The 21,034-nt window shown below is 43.3% G+C and overlaps 1 protein-coding gene and 1 long non-coding RNA gene across 4 annotated transcripts; one reads left to right on the top strand and one right to left on the bottom strand.

Moving 5' to 3' along the window:
• Positions 1 to 253: 253 nt before the first annotated feature.
• LOC146514899 (uncharacterized) lies at positions 254 to 9,578 on the bottom strand. Its single transcript, XR_014875200.1, has 2 exons — positions 7,632 to 9,578; positions 254 to 6,719 (listed from the first exon to the last, which is right to left on the bottom strand). It is a non-coding gene; the product is annotated as an uncharacterized LOC146514899 (long non-coding RNA).
• A 1,477-nt stretch (positions 9,579 to 11,055) lies between these two features.
• fer (fer (fps/fes related) tyrosine kinase) lies at positions 11,056 to 20,811 on the top strand. Of its 3 annotated transcripts, none has more exons than XM_085167310.1 (20): positions 11,056 to 11,355; positions 12,129 to 12,257; positions 12,972 to 13,103; positions 13,183 to 13,356; positions 13,620 to 13,719; positions 13,794 to 13,977; positions 14,087 to 14,224; positions 14,299 to 14,418; positions 14,676 to 14,798; positions 14,886 to 15,087; positions 15,248 to 15,346; positions 16,533 to 16,736; positions 16,876 to 16,998; positions 17,088 to 17,144; positions 17,225 to 17,343; positions 18,794 to 18,888; positions 18,963 to 19,086; positions 19,239 to 19,393; positions 19,525 to 19,647; positions 19,729 to 20,811. In XM_085167310.1, the coding sequence occupies exons 2-20, from the start codon at positions 12,189 to 12,191 to the stop codon at positions 19,863 to 19,865; spliced, it is 2,478 nt and encodes an 825-aa protein (XP_085023436.1). In that variant the 5' UTR covers positions 11,056 to 11,355; positions 12,129 to 12,188; the 3' UTR covers positions 19,866 to 20,811. The 3 variants fall into 3 exon arrangements, with proteins under 3 accessions (XP_085023436.1, XP_085023434.1, XP_085023435.1); XM_085167308.1 differs by having other exon boundaries at positions 11,057 to 11,355; positions 16,530 to 16,736; XM_085167309.1 differs by lacking the exon at positions 11,056 to 11,355 and adding an exon at positions 11,422 to 11,444 and having other exon boundaries at positions 16,530 to 16,736.
• The last annotated feature ends 223 nt before the right edge of the window (positions 20,812 to 21,034 follow it).

A 21,034-nucleotide genomic window follows, 5' to 3' on the forward strand; every position in this document is an offset into this window, starting at 1 on the left:
GATGCTTTCAGCCACTCACAGAAACCAGGTTCAGTCTTAGACTGCGAATGTTGCTATAAAACTAAAACTGAGCAGACCTGAAAAATACATTTGCATATCCTCTGTACTTACTATAAGGGCTCAAAAATCAAAACCCTATTTTTGCGTTTATTTGCATTTCACTTCCTACGTTCTGATTGGTTGGAACAGAAACCCACCTGGTTTTACCTTTTCCTGATTTTGTCCTTCACATCTTCTCCTTTTCCTCTTTTAATTTTTTTTGTCTTTATCTCTTTAATCCTCTTATTTTCTCTCTGGTGTTGTTCTTCAGTTCTTCAGTTGTCTCTTATTGGTTTTTTATCTTCCTCGTGTTGTTTTTTTTTTTTTATTCCTGTTTCTTAAGCTTTCTCTTGTTGTTCTCTCTGCTCCTTTATTTGGTCTTTGTGTCAATTTTACTCCTGCCTCAGAGAGAGACTCGTCTTTATCAATAATTCATCCTGTTTGGTGTCGACTCGCAGCTCTCTCAGAGTCAAATAACACACCAATCTTAAAAGCATAAAACATGAAGACTGCACAGCTGTTTAAATCAGTATTCATTAGTTACACAGTGAAAATAAACACATAGGTAATATAACAGGTCAAATCTAAAAACTCATCAGTAAGTACTGACAGTGAAAATAAAAACTAGTTTCAGGAAAGAGACAAAATGAAACTTCTTACATGAAAAAACCCAACAATTTCACCTGTAACCTGATCAGCCAATTGAAAGTACAACTATTTTCTGGTTTCTGTGTCAACCTATCAGGTTACAGCTCAGTATAAACTAAGGTCGCCTAGCAACAGAGAGAGTGAGCAAGAGAGAGAGAGATTTGGAGATGAGAGGAGGAGCCACATAAGAAGGATGAGCCTGAGGAGGAAGCTGGTGTACAGAGGAGTGTTTATGTTTCACCTGCAGTTTTTTTTCTGATCCACTGTCTGCACACCTTTAGGACCGCATGATTTTTTCTCTGAGTGAGAAAAACGCTGCACACACACACAGATACTTGTAACTTCAGCCAGACAGAAAAAAACATATGACCAGAGTTCTTTTCAGAGCAACCTGTTTCCTGTGAGCAGGTTTGGAGTGCCCCTTGCAGGTCTGTCTGGGTTTGACCATCTCATCAGTCACATTCTGATGTTACAGGAAACAATACCACTGTCTCAACTCAGCAGCTCATTCAGAGGTTCAGAGAGAAACTGGAACTGTGTGAGTGTGTGAATAAATCTAGTGAAGGTGAGGAGCTCACCTGACTGATCACCGGACTCCTTTCACTGTTTCCTCTTCTTTGTTCATCTCAGACAGAAACTAAAGTGACTTTTCTATATATATCTGATGCTCAGACTTGACTTCCTGTTTTAGCGTTAGCTCTGAGGTGACTCTGAGAGACCTCAGGATCATAGCCCAGCATTTCAGACCCTCACTTGCAGATCAACAGAAAAGATGCGATTCTAACAAGGGATTGTGGCTACAGGTTTAGAGTGGATTCACCTGGGTGTCACCTGAATGCTGCTTCAAATAAACAAGGCAGGAAACTTCTTACAGACTCTGATTAGGCCTAACTATTTCACGTCAGATTTAGATGAGTTTCATGAATGTTTTAAACTCAGGGTTAGATTCAAACTTAAACTCAGACTGGACCCTCATTGAACTTTGACTCCTTTGGTCCAACTGTCCTTTTTTGTGTGTTTTTCTAACACTTCTACTGTCTTTGGTGAACATATAAAGCTCTGTGAATAGCACATTGTTTTTAATAGGAAAACACCGTACAGGAAAGTGTGACTGCAATACAGAAGAAGAAACAATAGAACATGTTTTAATGCATTGTCAGAAATATGATGCTGAAAGAAGACGATATGAAAAGTGAAACTGGACTTTGTTGATTTATTTCGTAAAAACTCAAGAAGTGAAAGTTATCAGGCCATAGTTTGGTTTTTAAGGCAGACTAATTTGTTTGGGAGCAGTTGAATTTCTCGACCATCTCACACTTCCGTTTAATCAGTTTTCTTTTTGACGTTTATTCAGCTGTGTGAAAACTATAACTTTAATCTCAGCCAAACCGATTTACTCAGGATCAAATAAAACACTGAAAAAAGTTAAACAATAACATTTGTAAGTCATCTAAGAGACTTATATATCATGTTTAACCTGAGTAGTGAAAGACCGCGTCGGGTCTGAAAACGATGTGCCGGGAATCTGGTGTTCTCGCCGGCTCTAGTGAGCCTTGACCACCTGGTGAACTATCGAGTTGGTGGGTAACAGACGTCTCTGAAAACGTTGGAGCACTTTTGCAAATATGTGATGTCTTGATAGACCGAGAAGATATTTGAAGCTTACACAGCTACATTCTCACCTGAAAATATGTTAAAAGTTTATTTTGTGACCCAGAAAGAGAAATATTTCAAACTCTTTAGCCGTGCTCCTCCGCCATTGCCACGTTTGAAAAGTATTTTGATATTAGTATAAAAATAATATAAATAATAATTTAATTAATAAAGTATTGACAAGACTAATAAGAGTAATATTACAATTAAGTAGTTGCCGCCATTGTTGGAAACTGGAATTGGCTGGGCTGTGCTATGAATTCTGGGATAGGTTGGGCCACGAAGGATACACCCGACCCATCCTTCAAATTCGGGGAAATGAAGGATGCATTTGTCAGCTGCATTTGGAGCAGCCTTTGAATTGGGACAGCCTTCGACGTGTCGCTGTGACGTAACCGGCCTTCAAATGCGACCTCCGATGGATGCAGCCCCTGAGTTGAGACACAGCCGTAGGCAAAGTGACAGACTTAACTTCGAATACACTAAGGTAAGAAACACAAAGATGAGACTAAGGGAACAGGATGTAAACTAATAATCCTAAAGTCTTTTATGACTAAATTAAAAATCTCAAATAATATAGTAGGGAACTAAAAAGAAATTGAAAGACTTCTAAACACAAGGAAATCAATCGTAATTAAATTAGAATCAATAGAAACAAGCCCACTTCTTCAAATCAAAACAATAATGAATTAACAAGATTTAAAACATGAAACACTGGGTCAGAGACTCAGAATCAGGAAAAAAAAATAAATTTTTGAGTTATGGTTTTATTAATTAAACAAGAAAACTATTCAACACCTATGTCTGGCAGGTCTGAAAATAATGAGGCCTGGGTGTGGAAGTGAAATCTCGGTTTTCCAAAAAATATGTTTAATTGCCATAAATTTATGATTTATCAAGAGGGGCAATCACTTTTTAGACTGTTCTTTCTCCTCCCCCCCCCCTCCCCCTTAATAGCTGAAATCATCATTTAAAAACTGTATTTTGTTTTTACTCAGGACAATCTGAAGGTGAAGCTTCAGTGAAAATAACTGTGGAGAGAATTCAGTGGATAACCTGCCTGCTCCTCTGCAAATGTCACTCTGAAAATTCTGCCTTACAATACTACCTGTTTATCCTCTTTGCCTGCAATAAAACCTAACATTTTATCCCAACCTCCTGTTTGAGTCCAGGTCCAAGTCAGGTGTAACAAATGTCTTCCATTACCTGAAAAGTAACAACAATTATCATTTTTCTTCCTCTTACCCAGGGCTTGGCTGCAGGGGCAGCAGAGGCCCTCCCTCTCCCCAGCCACATCCTCTAGCTTATCTGGGGGAACACTGGGGCATTCCCAGGCCAGTTGAGAGATATAATATCTCCAGCGTGTCCTAGGTCTGCCTTGGTCTAGGAATGTCTAGCTCCTTTCAGTGCGGAGGACTCGTGGCTCTACTCTGAGCCCCTTCCGGATGGCTGAGCTCTACACCTTACCACACTGAGGGTCCAAACCACATCATCTGCAAAAAGCAGAAATTAGACTCTGAGGCCACCAAAGTGGAAGCCTTTATCCACCTGGCAATGCCTAGAAATTCTGTCCACAAAACTATGAACAGAATCTGTGACAAAGGGCAGCGCTGACAGAGTCCAACACCCACCAGTAATGAGTCCGACTTACTGCCTGTGATGCGGACTAAGCTCCTGCACTCCTGCAACAGTTGTACATGGATCGAATGGCCCATAGCATGAGGGCATTCGCCCATACTTTTGAAGCATCCCCCACAGGACACTCCAAGGGACACAGTTGAATGACCCGTTTCCCAACCTGAAGGCATGCTCTCATTCCCTTTCATAGAGAATTAGTTTATTACATCTTCTCCTTGAAATTCATGAAAAGGTCCAAAGGTTCAATTTTCAGCGACACTTTTGAAAAATATAAACTAAATGTTAATCCCTAGCACATTTCATCTCATTTTATTTGATAATTTATTTTTATTATTATGATTTTTTAATATATCTAATTTGATTATTGTCAATATATACTGTTGTATCTTTCTTTCTGCTTTATTTCATCTGCACTTGTCTGCTTGTAACACTGATTATGAATGATGTACTGTACTGTGCCATGTTTTTGTTATTCAATAAATGCATTACAAACCCCCCCAAACTCACTGCACACATGCAGCATGATCCGTGCACATCTGCCAATTCATGCACCCATGCTTGATGATGTAAGTGAACGAAAAGAAAGCCAAGTATTTTTAGAGATTTGTACCAACAGGAAGCTCTGAAAGTGAAAAAGATGTTTGTAAGTCAAATGATTGCTGTTTACTCAGACATTTTATTCAGACATTTTAAAATAATTTACATCTTCAAATAATTTTTTTTATTTGTGTTTATGGTAAATGGTAAATGGCCTGCATTTGTATAGTGCTTTTCTAGTCCCTAAGGACACCAAAGCGCTTCACACTACATTCAGTCATTCACCCATTCACACACACATTCACACACTGGCGATGGCAAGCTACATTGTAGTGCCACAGCTGCCCTGGGGTGCACTGACAGAGGCGAGGCTGCCGGACACTGGCACCACCGGGCCCTCTGACCACCAGTAGGCAAACATGGGGTTAGTATCTTGCCCAAGGATATTTGGCATGCAGCCAGGAGGCAGCCTGGGATCGAACCACCAACCTTCTGGTGAGTGGCTGACCTGCTCTGCTATGTTTTGTGTTGGTGCACACATTTGTGACACAAGCCATTGTACAGATTTACACATCTTAGTTTATGCTTATGAATCAAATCAAAGGTCGCAGATCCAAATTGGGCAGGGTTCTGCCTCCTATCAGCTCCGATCACAATATAGGATCAACTACATCATCAATAATTGTTTCATTGTTAACAATAAAACAATTAAATGGTGACTTTATATTTTAACAATAATTAATGATGATTATCATAAAATTTGTAAAATTCCCGTCATAAGAATGATTCTAAAAATCAGAGAAAGGTTTGGCTCGCTGTTACTGAGACTTTAATGTTGTGCGAGCAGCAACAGAGATGAAGTTTTAAATTTAAAATTTTATTCCACATGATGACCTGTGCTCTGATTGCTTCATTTGATTTGCATAGTCACTGTGATGAAAAAAAAAAAAAATAATAAGAATAATGCCAATTATGTGTCAAATATAAAAAAAAACAAACACAAACACAAATGTTCATCATCATCATCAAGAAAAACAAACAGCATAATTTACAGCTGCTTTGTTACAACCTGATAAAAAATATTTTTAGATCAGTTCATTTGGAGTTCGTAATGATCAAGAACTTTTGTAATAATCAATAAAGTTTCAATCATTGAATTGAATGTTTTAAAGATTTTTCAGCTGAATTCTGAATGTCTACAAAATTCAAACATCACTATATAACCATGTAGAACATTGGAGAACAATCCTCTGTCTGGTATTAGATATAATCAGTTATAATCCAACATATTGATTATATCCAGTAACACTATAAAATCATACCTAATGTTGTTTACAGGAAAAACATCAAAACTATAGGTTTCTTGACAAAGGCACAGAAGTGAAACTGCGGTTCAGTGGTGGCCATTTTGTGTCTAAAAATCATCTCCCCAATATTTTTTATATGTATTGATATAAAACTGCCAGTAAAAAAATAAAAATACCATCAAGGGCAAAAAAAATCCAGGACCCCATAAAGACCCTGAGTCCCAAAAGTCCCTGTGATCCCCGAAGTCCGCAGGGCACCACAAAGACGCCATGACCCCTCAAGTGCTTGTAACCACACAAGTCCCCATGGCCTCTGAAATCCCAGTTCTGGGTAGAGATGGTGGTGAGGGGTGGAGGTTTGAGCTTCACAAACATGTAAGTGAACTATTTGAGACACAAAATGGCCGCAGCGAGAAAACATCCTCCAGTTCATGAAGTTTCCTTCTCTCCTTCCTTCTTTGTTTCCTCATTTCCTTCCATCCTTGTTTCCTCTAGAAGAACAAATAAATAAATCTGAGCCAGTCACAATCCTTCTACTGTTATGACATCACGCTCTGCTGCGATGATGTCACTTCTTTCTCCTGCAACGGTAGCAGCAGGCACGGCAGCTCCCCCCTTCATCATCTCCCCCTCCATCCTCCTTCACCGTGTATGGTGGGGGGGCGGAGCTCGACACTTGGTACGGGTTCTCATTGCTGGTAATAACCATCGGATTGGCTATCACTGTGGAGTCACTGGAAGAGTGGAGCTTAGCCCGTGGAATAGTTACCTGACCGTAGGGGTTCTCCAGAGAGACATTGATATTTGAGGACATGCTGACACGTCACAAGACGGCGAGGCTAAAATTATGTCCAATCAGGCAGCTGGCCAATCAGTTAATGCAGTGCAGGAAGAGACCTATGTGAAAGGAAACAGATCAATACAGGTGATCAATGAGTACACTTACTGCAGAACTGATGTTCCGATCAGAGTGACTGATCAGATCTGGCCAATAAGAGGAGTGGTTGATTACTCAATGAATGATAAAAGTAACTGAGTGCTTTCACTGATTGAGTACATTCACAGAGTAAAACAAAGTTAAGGATCTGAGTACTTTGTCCTCTGCTTTATACTTGTGACCTTTGAAGTATGTGATAGTACTCAATGATGCTGCAAAAGCCCCACGCCCAGACATCTGCCCTTTAAATTTGATTGATCGATTGGATTTGATTAGCTCGTGCAGTAACACTGAAGTTAGATTAATTCACCGAGGCCCAGATTTCCTGCTTTAAGTGAAGGCACCATTTGATGACACTCCTGGACCAACAGGTGAGGCATGTTACCTGGATGAATGTGACTGTGAGGTGTACACACTCTGAGTCATCACATGAAGTCAGCAGTGAAGTACTCAAAACTTTAACTGAAGTAAAAAGTACCACAGGTTACAAGTCAAAGTACTGCAGATCTTAGTATTTATTCACATTCAGAGGTCTGATTCCTTATATGATGGGGTAAAGAGCAGGTAAACACAGTACTGTAGTGTATTTTACTTTGATTTACTGAACTACAGTGCACTGTAGTGTACGGCACAGTGTACTGTATCATAGTGTACTATAGTGTAGCACAGAGTACTGCATTATACTGAGGTTTCAGTCACATTTTAAAGTCCTCTCGAGTGAATCAAAGTATTCATAAACTAGAGGTACTGCAGTAACCAAGTACAGAGTTACTTCTACTGCGTCTATAACATGAGTACTCCAGTGTTTAGCTGAAGTAGATGTATTGTAGTATTTGTACTACAGAGGATTTAAAGGGGTTTCAGGGACTCACCTGTATGCTCGTCGGTCGCCGCCGCCGTGTTCTTCTTCTTCTCTGAAATGGAAACAAATCTGACTCTGGTCTCTCTCATTCTGGCTCACTATGTGTGTGAAGCTCGCTTGACCGCCTCGCCCAAACCTGTTCTACCGGCCGACACGCCCTCTCTCTCCCTCTGTTCATTTTCTATGTAACTCGACCACTGTCACTGCAAACCCGACACCACCTCCTCGCTGTGGTTTCGGTGCCCCCCCCCCCTCTCAAACAGAGACCAACAAACGCAAACTATAAGTTGGTCTCTGTTTGAATTTGACTCCATTTAATTTCATGTTTTGCTGTGCATGTGTTTTCTGTGTGTGTGTGTTCCTGTCTAGCTGTCTTTGTGAGGACCGAAATCTGCATTCTTTTATACTTGGGAGAACCAACAGTCACTTGTGAGGGCACACAAACCGGTCCTCACAAATTTGACGGCGTTAAGGTCATTTTTAATGTTTAGGGTTAGGGTAAGGGGCTAGGGAAAGCATTATGTCAATGAAGGTCCTCACTAAGATAGCTGAACGGGCTTGTGTGTGTGTCTGTGTGTGAGAGCGAGAGCGCGCGTGCCAGATGATCAATATGTGTGATCACATGCAGGAAGTCGTGCATTTAATTTCTGGTAAACTTTTAAAAACCAAACAGGAAACTGTGTTTAACAGAAGTCAGTAAACTCAGCAGACGTGTGCGCCTTGACCGGTTGAACAGAAACCACTTCATTCCTTCAGTTTCCTGCTGAAAGCCCCGCCCACACTCTGCTCCTAATGGCTGGATTTTACATTTTTCTCATTCCTCTTATGACGCCCTGTGTTTTCAGTGCTGACGAAGACTCTCAGCTCCTGCGAGACGTTTTAAATGTCTAAACTGTGACAATTTGTTTGATGCAGTTTAAAATCAAAGAATCAACAAATAATTCAATAAATCAGTGAATGTCCTGTGACCCTCCAAAACCTTATTAGGCATTCAAAGCTGATCATCAATATTACTGAGCCAAAAAATAAGCTGAGGTAATTCATCTTATTTTCATTTATTCCTGATACAGCAGGCAAACAGTGAACACCAGAACATTTACATTTACAGTAATGGATTACACAGCAGTGAGGAATAGATGTCATCACAGTAGATGTTTTTCTGAAAGAGCTGTAACTAAATTTAAGAATATAATCCACTCACTGTTATCTTCTTCAATGACCTATATCAACACAGAGCAGAGCAGATACCTGAACGCTACACCAATAGAGGTCGATTATCTTGTTAATAATGTTACCTCTTCACAACGTATGACTCTGGATACTGTAGTTCCTGTGAAAAAGAGCCTCAAATCAGAAGTGCTTGACTCCCTGGTATAACTTTAAAATGCGCACCATGAAGCAGATAACTTGTAAGCTGGAGAGGAAAAGGTGTATCACTAATTTAGAAGATCATCATGTAGCCTGGAAAAATAGTGTGCTGCTTAATAAGAAAGCCATTACTAAAGCTAGAACATCTTACTATTCATCACTGATTAAAGAAAATAAGATCAACACTAGGTTTCTCTTCAGCACTGTAGCCAGGCTGTTAAACTATTATTTAAAAAGCTATCACTTGATCTCCAACCTTCCTTTCATATCAAAAATCCTTGAAAGAGTAGTTGTCAAACAGCTAACAGATCATCTGCAGAGAAATGGCTTATTGGAAGAGTTTTGGTCAGGTTTCAGAGCTCAGCACAGCACAGAAACAGCTTTAGTGAAGGTTACAAATGATCTTTTCAGAAGGCATAGCATACATTTTCACTGCTATGCAGATGACACCTAACTTTATCTGTCCATGAAGCCAGATAACACACACCAATTAGTTAAACTGCAGGAATGTCTTAAAGACATAAAGACCTGGATGGCCGCTAACTTTCTGCTTCTAAATTCGGGTAAACTGAGGCTGTACTCAGCCTTGAAAATCAACGAGTACTGACAGGCAGAGACTGATTAGAAAGAGGGAGCATAGTTCTCCTATATTGGCTTATCTTGATTGGCTCCCTGTTAAATCCAGAATTTAAAATCCTGCTCCTCACATATAAGGTCTTAGCTTAATGACCTTATAGTACTTCAGTATCACCCCATGAAAGCTAGAGTATTAAGTAGAATGGGAGGCCGAGCCTTGAGCTTTCAAGGCCCCTCTTCCATGTAACCAGTGTCCAGTTTGGATTCAGGAGACAGACACTATCCCCATTTTTAAGATTAGGTTTAAAACTTTCCTTTTGATAAAGTATATAGTTAGGGCTGGATCAGGTGACCCTGGATCCTCCCTTAGTTGCTGCAATAGGTGTAGGCTGCTGGGGGATTCCCATGATGCACTGAGTGAGTTTCTTCTTCACTCACATATGTTTGTACACCTCTCTGCATTTAAATATTAATTATTATTCATCTCTGGCTCTCTTCTACAGCATGTCCTTCTCCTGTCTTTATCTGCTCACACCCAACCAGTCGCGGCAGATGGCTGCCCCTCCCTGAGCCTGGTTCTGCTAAAGGTTTCTTCATGTTAAATGGGAATTTTTTCTTTCTACTGTCACCAAATCGTTTGCTCACAGGAGGTCATATGATTTTTTTTTTTTTTTTTTTGGGGGGGGTTCTCTGTTTTCTATGTATCATTGTAGGGTATTTACCTTATGATATAAAGTGCCTTGAGGCAACTGTTGTTGAACTGAACTAGTATTCCAGTGTAACTGTGAGACAGGGTGTTTCTAATTTTAGAGGTATTGCACAAATTGAGAAAAGCAGTCCTACATATGTTTTTAATCTGGCATTGAGAAGCAACTGGTTAAAAACAACATAAAAACAACTATTTCGATACAACAGTTCTACGATTTTTAGGGCTTAATAATAATAACCTCAGTTTTACCCGAATTTAGAAGCAGAAAGTTAAAGGCCATCCAGGTCTTTATGTCTTTAAGGCATTCCTGCAGGTTAACTAATTGGTGTGTGTTATCTGGCTTCATGGATAGATAGAGTTGGGTGTCATCTGTATAGCAGTGAAAATGTATGTTATGCCTTCTAATGATAGTCCCCAAGGGATTATAATGTAAACAGAATTGGTTCTAGCATTGGGCCCTATATAACTTTCCCTGCTGCTCTGGATATTTCTGATACTATCAAAACAAGCTGAATGGGTTTTATTGCAAGGTTTAGTTTGGCGGGTCACCAAGATGCTTACCTGGCTCAGATACAGGTGTGCACATTCTCAGGTTTATTTTTATAGTTTCTACCACAGGGTGCAGCGGTAAGAAATGATGCCCAGGTGTGTCTAATCCAGGTGTGTGAAATCGGAGTGTTTGATCCAGATGTTCTGTGTCCTACGGCTCCTCTGTCCAACGTATGTCCCATGCATGTTACACGTTCACGTCTTCAGCCACACAATAAGACCCCCTCCTCCCCCCTTCCTTCCGTTTCCCACGGAAGCCCCTCCCTGTTAGCCGTTAGCTCGGTAGCCGGACAGCCGCTGGAGAAGCCGGGAAACGGAGCAGAGAATCCAGAAGAACCGGAGGACATGATACCGGCCAAGGACGACAGAGGACCGCGGTGACCGGACAGCGAGCCTCCTGCCGCATTAACCCACTTCCTGGTGTGTTAAAGCGGCAGAAAGCGTCCGAGGAGCGCAGGAAAAACTGGGAACCCCCTGCGAGTATCCCGGCGCTCCTCCGCCGCTCCATCGGAGCTTCGTACCCGGAGAAAAGGTTCGGAGAAGCGGACAGGGGGTCTCTGAGTGCGACTTCTCCGTTCGGCTTCAGTTTTAAAGACTTCTGAACAAAGTTTAACAGCAGCTGTTAGTATGTTAATAAGTCAGTTTTCCTGCAATTCCAAAGGAAGCTGCCGTTATCTTTTTAGCACGCTAGCTTCATTTCCCTTTAATTTAGACGGGAGCAGCGGCTAGTGTTAGCATAGTTTGAAACTTAAAGTGCCACAAACCGTTTTAACTTTTTTAAACAGTTTTTAAACATCTTAAAGTGCTTTAAATCTATATTTAAACCGTTTCATGTGTTTTAAGGTTTTGGGACGTGATTAGATAGTTTGAAGGAAGTCTGAAAAGTTTTGAAGCGTCCTAGAAGGAAGTAGTGAAGATGTTGGAAATATGCTTGGAACGTGTTTTGGAAAGTCTTGGAAAGTTTTTGAGTTAGCTTTGACAGATTGAAGCTAATGTTTATAGTTTAAATCAGTTTAAAGCCACAGGAGGAAGTGAGTGTTTCACACCTGATGGTTTCATTTCTGTTGTCGGACAGTTTGAGTTTTTCTGTGCTGGAGGTGAAATCACCCTGTTCTGGTTTTTAGAGGGTTGTTAGAGAGTTATAAAATGGGTTATGAGGTTTCAGTGGCTTTAGCAGAGTAAACATATCCTGCTCAATTTGTTCAGAGGTTTAGAAGTGACTGTGGGAGATGTCGAGGTTTGAAGAGTTTGTTTCAGATCATCTATTTGTTATGAACCTGCTGATATTTCTCTGTCTCTCCATAGACGGCCATGCTATCAGTGCCCGCTAATCCACGCTGTTAAACACAAAGACTGAGATCCAGGATGGGGTTCGGTCGGGATCTAAGGAATTCCCACGAGGGATTATTGAAGCTGCAGGACTGGGAGTTAAAGGTCTGATATAGCCTCAAATACTCAGAGCTCAACATGTTTCCACCTGCGGAGATCACTATCAGAGGGGTGCAGTTCACAGTCTGACCTGTGGTGGCCACTGTTTATACAGACTATAATTAAAGATGGATACAGTTCCTCTCATGTCCAGCAGGGGCAGCAGTGAGTCAGTCCCCACATACTTCCATTTAAAACTTTGCAGCAGAAATAAACATGTCTACAGACTAATACACAAAATTTGGGGTCTCTATAGATAAATTCCTGGTTTAAAACACCTGTACGAGGGCAAATGTTTATATAATGTTTATATAACACTTTTTTAAAGTTTGTATAGTAAAGTTTGTTGGAGCCTTTAGGAGCATTTTTAATTATGTTAATTTATATGGCTGCTGTGAGGTTACTGTACTAACAGGGCTGAGAAGGGTGATCTTCAGTTTTGAGAGTGAAATTTGAAGATTTTGATTTAATATTACACAGCATTAAGTAAATCTGCCCTCTCGGACAAATATGGTCACTTCCTTAATGAAAGAAATAACATAGCACCATCCAAAATGCTAACGTTGAGACTCCAAAAATCAGTGTGTCACAGTGGCCAGGTCCATCTTTTATCTACCTTCTGTGTCAAACACCTGTCTTTTGTGTGATGTCATTATTCTGCGCTTCCTCCTCTCCACTCGTCACTTCTTGTCTGGTTCACTCTTGCTGTCTGCCTTCTAGCTGCTGGAGACGGTGAAGCGCTTCATGACGCTGCGGGTGAAAAGTGATAAAGAGTATGCTTCTCTGCTGCTCAGCATGACGCAGCAGATGGAGAAACAAGAAACTGCCGACTATGTCAGCACCGTGAGTAAGGTGAGTGGCTCAGTTGTCGGTTCAATGGGAGGGGCAAAGCATGTGAACCAGTCTAAGTGTGTGTGTGTTTGTGTCCCAGTCGTGGTCGCAGGTGATTCGTCAGACGGAGGCGTTGGGTCGGATAATGAGAAGTCACGCCGACGATCTGAACTCGGGGCCACTGCACCGTCTCGCCACGCTGATCCGGGACAAGCAGCAGGTGAAGAAGAGCTACCAAAGTCTTCATCAGCAGCTGGAGAGCCACATCCACAAGGTGTGCAGGGGGAGGGGCAGCAGACTGAGGCAGAGCCTTAGCTAAAAGTTAGTTTCCTGTTGGTGCATAATATAAGCACGCCAGGGCTTTTACAAGCATGTTGGACTGAGTGAGCTCACCTGAGCACGTCTCTTAGGTTTCATCAGCTTTTAAATAATTTCAATTAGTTAAAAACCAATCGTTATGATGTCATCCACCATTTAAATTTATAGGCATGTGGTTAAGATTCATTCATTACTTCTCGGTATGGTTATGGTTGCTAGGTAACCAGGACTGACCTGGATAAGCTGAAGGTGACGTATCGTCAGTTGAGCCGTGATGCCAGCAACGCCAAAGAGAAATACAGAGAGGCTGTAGCCAAAGGTGAGTCCCTGAAATCCTCTTTGTTACACTGTCGTTTTGACTCCTCCCTAACCGTCTCTCACTTCCAATTAAAGGCCGTGAGGTGGAGCGTGCCCGCGACCGTTATGACAAGGCTATGGGGAAGCTCCACAACCTTCACAACCAGTATGTGCTCGCGGTGTGCAGCGCCCGGACGCAGCAGGATGAACACCGCTGCCATGCCGCACCCGCCCTGCTGGACGCTCTGCAGAGGATGCAGGAAGACATGACACTTGCCCTGTGAGTCACATGACCACTGTCACACCATCTCATACCGGTCTATTACTGCAGTAAAAATATTCTGGAAGAGTACTGTCAGCTACTTTTTTTTGTGTGTGTATTGGTGCAGGAAAAGTATTCTTGAGGAGTACTGTGAGATCAGCAGTCTTCTCTCTGAGGAGATCGTGAAGGTCCATCAGGAGATTGCGGCAGCAGTTGAGCAGATCGATCCTCTTGCCGAGTATCAGCACTTCATCGACGCCTACAGGTCAGCTCACACCTGTTGGACAGGACACCTCTTTGTCCGGGTTGCACTGGTAACCACCTGCCTACCTCTCTTAGGTCTCCGGAGACGCCGGAGGCGACTGTGGAGTTTGACGTGTCTCTTTTGGAGGAGACGGACAACCTGCCGGCCAATGAGATTCTGTGGAACACGCTGACAGCTGAAAGCTTGAGAGCCAAGTGCGTTCTTTCAAACTTTCATTTCAGTGTTTGCAGTAACCCACCAAACTAAAAGCTTGTAGAACCTGTTAGTATCTGATTTTGGTGAGCGCAGAGCTCTGTGATTTCTGCCTGGGGTCCTGAACACCACTCTGCCTGCTTTGGCCTGTTTGGCTTTAGGGTCGGTGTGATGGGGGGTGGTGTACTTAGTGGAGTTACACCACTGTCTTTGTGTGTATGTGGGTGTGGCTACTAACCCTTGTTTTAATTGCCTTTAGGTTGTCGTCGGCAACAGAGGAGCTGCAGCTGACTCAGCAGAATCTGCAGGGCAAGGAGGCATTGGCTGACGACCTGGACAACAAAATCCAGACGAGTCAGCAGAGCGCGGAGAGGAAGAGCGAGTGAGTGCGAGGAGGTGGAGTCAGAGCTTTCTCTTTCTCTATCTCTCTCTCTCTGTCTCTCTGACTGTCTGTGTCTCTCGCCCTCAGCTGCGTCCTGCTGCTCAGTCAGAAACTCTCTCTCCTCGAGCTTCGGCACGCCGTCCAATCGCTGCGCAGCTCAGAGGCAAGCCTTGCCTCCCAGAAGGCCTTGCTCGACGCCAAGATGGCAGATGCTGCCGCTTCCCCTCCCCCGCCACCACCACCCCCCGCACTGCCATACGAGGACGATACTCGCTCTGTCGGATCAACTGTAAATGTTCAATTATTAGTTTTCATTCATCGATTAGAACTGACAGGAAGAGATTCCTTTTCACAAGCGTTTTTCCATATTTAACATTTGAATGTAGCGCTCTGGATTTATTGTGTGTGTGTGTGTTTGTGTTTGTGTGTGTGTGTTTGTGTGTTTTCAGGACAAAGTGAAGGACCGTGGATCTCGGTTCGACACTCTTCGTCACTCTCTGGCCGGGATGATTCGATCTCCCAAAGCAATGCTGGGCTCCTCTACCTCGGTAAGACTTTTCAACACTGAACCCGTTTATATCTCAACAGAATCACTGAACCCACTGTTGACACAAGTCATATAAAACCAGGTCTCTGGTCTGGGAGAGCTTCAGAAAACCTGAGACTGTGTATCCCCTTTTCAGTCAGCTTGACTTGCCTCGACTCGTATTCCATTACAATGGAGTACCACCTAATGTGCACGAGGTTGTTATTAGCAATGTGACCGAGCATCCCGTGATGTATTTTGTATGAACATGAGGTACCAGGTACTATAATGTAATGGAAAAGCCTGAAAACCATGGCAAGCTGTGGCGAGCCAACCCGAGTAGGTACTAATGGACAACAGGCTTATGTAGCTGCACTTGTCATGTTGCCGTTCCCGGACAGCAGAGGTGAAGGAAGCCTCCAGAGGACGGAGGAGTCTTGATTAGCCTGTGGGAGTCCAGATAGATTTGACAGGAAGCGGCCAATCAGAGTGTGACTCTGGCATTAGCCGAAGCTGTAACTGAGGTGTCAAAGGAGTTTGTCCAACTTGTTTACCTGTGCTTTGTGGACTCATTCAGCTACATCTCTTGGGCAGTCCTGTAGAGGTTGCTTTGGAAGTAAGAGCCTTCTAGCTCGTAGTTGCGGGCATTCGGCCCCCGTACGGCCTCAATGAGGACTTGGTGGTGGTGCTGCTGCACTTCACTGGGGCTGCCCTTTGTTACTGATGCTGTTCAAAACTTTTATGGATAGAGACAGGGTAACAAAGGGAGTGCTCGTGGATTTCAGGGACTTGTCTTTGGCACCGCCTCTTTGTATTTCTCATTGGCATTTCTGGCATCACGGGTCAACTGATTCACGTCACCTTGTGAGGCCATGTGAGTGTGAGGCCATGTTCTCACTCTAGGTATTGGAGGGTTAGGGTCCTTGGTGGAGGAGTTTTGGTATCTCAGGGAGAGCAGAGTGGAAGAGTGACTGATGGAGCGGTTGCTGTAGGGATGTGGATGCTGTGCTGATCCTAACTAAGGTGTTTAATCTCCAACTGGGAGAAGATCCAGGACACCTAAGAGATCGTTAGTCTCAGCTGGTTTGGAAACGCCTCGGTTTCCCCCAAATAGAGCTGGATGAGGTGGGGGGAGAGGGAGGTCTGAATCAGAGGTGGAAGGATCAGATTATATTGGAGATTTTTCTTCTTCTGCATCTCTGCAGCAGTTCTTTGATGTGATCCCCACATCGGAACGCCCTCTAGCAGAGCAAGAGTGGTACCACGGCGCCATCCCCCGCATTGAGGCTCAGGAGTTACTACGGCAACAGGGAGACTTCCTCGTTAGGGAGAGCCATGGCAAACCGGGCGAGTATGTCCTGTCTGTGTTTTCTGACGATCAGAGACGTCACTTCATCATCCAGTATGCTGATGTACGTGCGATTACACACACATATACACACACTTCATCATCCAATATGCCGACATATATTCACACACAGTAACCCGGTGTGTGTGTGTGTGTGTCTCTCTCTCATATGTTAAGCTAATGTCTCTCACCCTCTCTGGTAGAATCAGTACCGTTTTGAGGGGACGGGCTTCACCACCATCCCTCAGCTCATTGAGCATCACTTCACCACCAAGCAAGTCATTACCAAGAAGTCTGGTGTCGTGCTGCAAAACCCCGTTGTAAAGGTAGCTCCTCCTACACCCACATACAATTGTGCATTCAGGTTAGTTATCATGATGGTATTTGGTGCTCACTGGCTGTTTTTTCTCTGCAGGACAAGAAGTGGATCCTGAACCATGAGGATGTGGTGCTGGGGGACCTGCTGGGAAAGGTAAGGCATCTACCTCTTCTTATACTCATCTTTCACTCACCGCCTTCATTTCCCATGGTTCGTTGCTGTCTTTTTTACAGGGTAACTTTGGCGAGGTGTACAAAGGGACTCTGCAGCGAGACAAAACACCGGTCGCCGTGAAAACGTGTAAAGAGGATTTACCTCCAGAGCTGAAGATCCGCTTTCTGTCTGAGGCCAGGTGAGCCCATCATGCAAGCACCATCAACATCATCATCAACAACAACAAATCAGTCAGTAGCAAATCAATCAAACCGTTTTTACACCACATATCGGGAAACAGCCCAAATGTCTGTCTGTGTACTCCCTGTCAAACTTGGGTTGTTATGTCAGCATCTAATCGGGCGATGTCAGACGTCCTTTTCTCCTTTTCCTGCTGGAATGTCGGTGTTCCCAGAGCAGTAATCCCTCCATAGTCCTGAGTCTCCTCCCATCTCGACAGGTCCAGAGTTTTCCGCCTTCAGGTAGAAACCCTGAAGGTGGAAAACAGGAAACCCTCTTCTATACCCGCTGAGTCCGAGCTGAATGTTGAGGGCACGGTTTTGACTTTGGAGGCCAAACCTGAACCCTGAATCATTATCCACGGTGGCAGAAGAGAAGAAGAGAGAATTATAAAGCAAGTTCAGAAAGTTCAACCCATTTATCAGCCTCAGGAACAGAAAGATGTGAGTTTAAAAACCCGGAAAAAGGTTTATCACACCAAGGTCGACTTGCGCTCCTGCAGTCAGATCCTCCTGGATTTGGTATTTAGAGTAACAGTCAGTAGGTGGAGCTCTCAGTTCTGATGTCCAAGAAGTGATGGTCATTAGGGTTGTCTCAAACTGTAGATGGGACAGTCAGAGAAAGGCCAAAACTACATTGCACCTCTTCTCCATAAGGGAGGCTGAGCAGAGTGATACCTGATCACAGCTTTGGTCCTTGTGTTAAAGAAAGGATCTGTTGTGCAGTTCTGCCGCTCCACTGGTTCTGTCTCAGAACTCTACATGACATTAAAGACATGGATCAAAAAGGAGCTCCCCCTAGCATTCACCCCTCACTCTCTGTTTAAGTTTGCCAGGACTCTGATGAGGCTTCACCGCCTTCTAATCCTCCTCAGCGCTCAGCTCATCTTCAGCCAAACGTATTACACGTGGCCTTAGATCAGCTGATACAATGCAATCAGTGACCTTTGGCCTTCGGGGAGTGAGGTGGATTGAGGTGCTTATGACCTTCCATACCTCCAACACTTTTTTTTTTTTTTAGAGCAGGCTGATGACCCTGTGACACCTATAGGTTTCTCTGGATTTCACCCAAAGACTCTGAGAGGATCGGGCACTTTGACCTGTTACCTGACTAAGGTCAGGTAACAGGTCAAAGTTTTACAGAGACATCCCGCCTGAGGAAAACTCTGAACCAGAGGCACTGTGAGTATCCCACACCTGCCCAGAGTCCCGCCTCCTCCAGGAGTTTGTTCCAGAAAGAGAAGCATGGGATAGTTACCTCTAACCAAAGAAAGAGGTGATGATCACGTTCAGAAATTAATTAAACAGAGTGAGAAATATAAAAAATGGCCTCTCTGGTTGGCTTAACACTTACTCTGCTCCTCTCTGATTGGCTGAACGCTCACTCTGCTCCTCTCTGATTGGCTGCAGGATTCTGAAGCAGTATGACCACCCGAACATTGTGAAGCTGATTGGTGTTTGTACCCAGCGACAGCCGATCTACATTGTCATGGAGCTCGTTCCTGGTGGGTGAAGCTTAAATTGAGTGAACTTGTATTGTTATTGGTCGGTTTCTAACAGGTGTGTCTTGTGAGTCCAGGTGGAGACTTTCTGTCATTCCTGAGAAAGAAGAAGGATGAGCTGAAGACCAAACAGCTGCTTCGCTTTGCAGTTGATGCTGCAGCCGGGATGGCGTACCTGGAGAGCAAAAACTGCATCCATAGGTAACCACGGTTACGGCGCGGTTATAAAACCCGTCAGAACTTTGCAGAGAATTGTTCTTGCCATCAAACTCGGAGTGAGTTCAAAGTTTAAGTATTTTCTGAGTTTAAACATCGTGTATGCGTGTGTGTGCGTGTCTGTGTGTGTATCTCAGGGACCTGGCAGCGAGGAACTGTCTTGTCGGGGATAACAGCGTGCTGAAGATCAGTGACTTTGGGATGAGTCGTCAGGAGGATGACGGCATTTATTCTTCTTCTGGACTCAAACAGATCCCCATAAAATGGACTGCACCTGAGGCGCTCAACTATGGTAACACACACACCTGTACCTGAGATGCCTGTTGATTTTTAAAGAAGCTGTTGAGTCTGTGACAGAAGTTAATAAGAACAGAGCAGAGAGTGGCTGCTGACTGTGTGCTGCGCTGTGATTGGGCGCTGCAGGTCGTTACAGCTCAGAGAGCGATGTGTGGAGTTATGGTATCCTCCTGTGGGAGACCTTCAGTCTGGGGGTATGTCCTTACCCGGGGATGACCAATCAGCAGGCTCGAGAGCAGGTGGAGAAAGGTAAACACTCAGATAATCAATCACCTGCATCACAAAATCAGTGATGTCATCAAGCGGTGACCATGTGTTCCTGGTTGCTAGGTTACAGGATGGCTTGCCCTCAACGTTGCCCTGACGATGTGTATAAAGTGATGCAGCGCTGCTGGCAGTACAGCCCCGAGGACCGGCCCAAGTTCTCCGAGCTGCAGCGGGACCTTGCCGCTATTAAGAAGAAGTGATGAGGTTGATGAGGCCAATCTGAGGACACTCCCTTAAAGTGTAAGATCGCCAATCGCAGACTCCGAGATCAAAACACGAAACACTGCATTACAGGAAGGACGCCAGCCTTGAGTCAAGAAACTGAATTGATCGATCGATCTACACTAAATGATAAAGAAACAGAGAGTAAACAAACACTGAATCAATAACAACACTACAAACAAACAGAAGCTGCTAAAATGTTTGTGCAAGCTTTTTTTTTTTTTTTTTTTTTTTTAAACTCAAGTATTTTTATTTTTTAGTTGAAACCATGTGAAGCCCCCTTCTGTTATAACGGCCACACATCCTTCCCTTTGACCATCAGCTCTGAACACTAAAACTGTTTTATTTAATTTATCTTTTATTTCTGCCATTAATCTGAAGAAGCTTTTAGTTGGGAAAATCTTAAAATCTGAAAGATCTAAAAGACAGGAACCGCATGCGGTAACTGAGCCCACATGTCATTGAAATCAGTTTAAACTTAATTGAAGACACTAACTTGAACAAAACAAAAATGTGTTCCAACAAAAACTAAAAACACTAAAAAATAAAAATGTTTACGTCCTTTTTTAGGGGGCGGGGTTTCTCTGCACATCACTGCTGATTGGTTAATAGCGCATGATGCACAGTTTCATCACACAGACCACGCCCACAAGCTTTTTTTTTTTTTTTTGTCCAGAAAGTTTCTTTGACCAAACATTTTGGATTTTTATCACCAGCACTTTGTATATTTTCCGGTTGCCATGTGTTCAGACTAAAAGAACTGTGAGTAGTGTTTGGTAAGCATCACTTCTTGGACATCAGAGCTGAGAGCTCCACCTACTGACTGTTACTGTAAATACAAGTTTTTCTGAGTTCCGACACTAATTGTCTTTTTAAAATATTATTGTTGTACCTTTATTATGAAAATAAACTGTATGAAAATAAGCCAATGTTTGATGTCCATTCAAAATGCTGGAACAGCACAAATGCAGTCCAGAGGTGTAGTTCAGCATTTACAGCTACACCACTGTGTTGCTTTTCACAGCCACAGCTTTTCAGCCAAAGAGGCCATGCCTCTATGCAGACTTTAAGCAGGTGAGTTAAGAAGGAGTAAATTGGCTATAACGATCTGAGCCCTAGGTGATGCCTGATAGTCATAACTGTGGTG

This window comes from Neolamprologus multifasciatus, chromosome 7 (genome assembly GCF_963576455.1).
Source record: "Neolamprologus multifasciatus chromosome 7, fNeoMul1.2, whole genome shotgun sequence".
NCBI lineage: Eukaryota > Metazoa > Chordata > Actinopteri > Cichliformes > Cichlidae > Neolamprologus > Neolamprologus multifasciatus.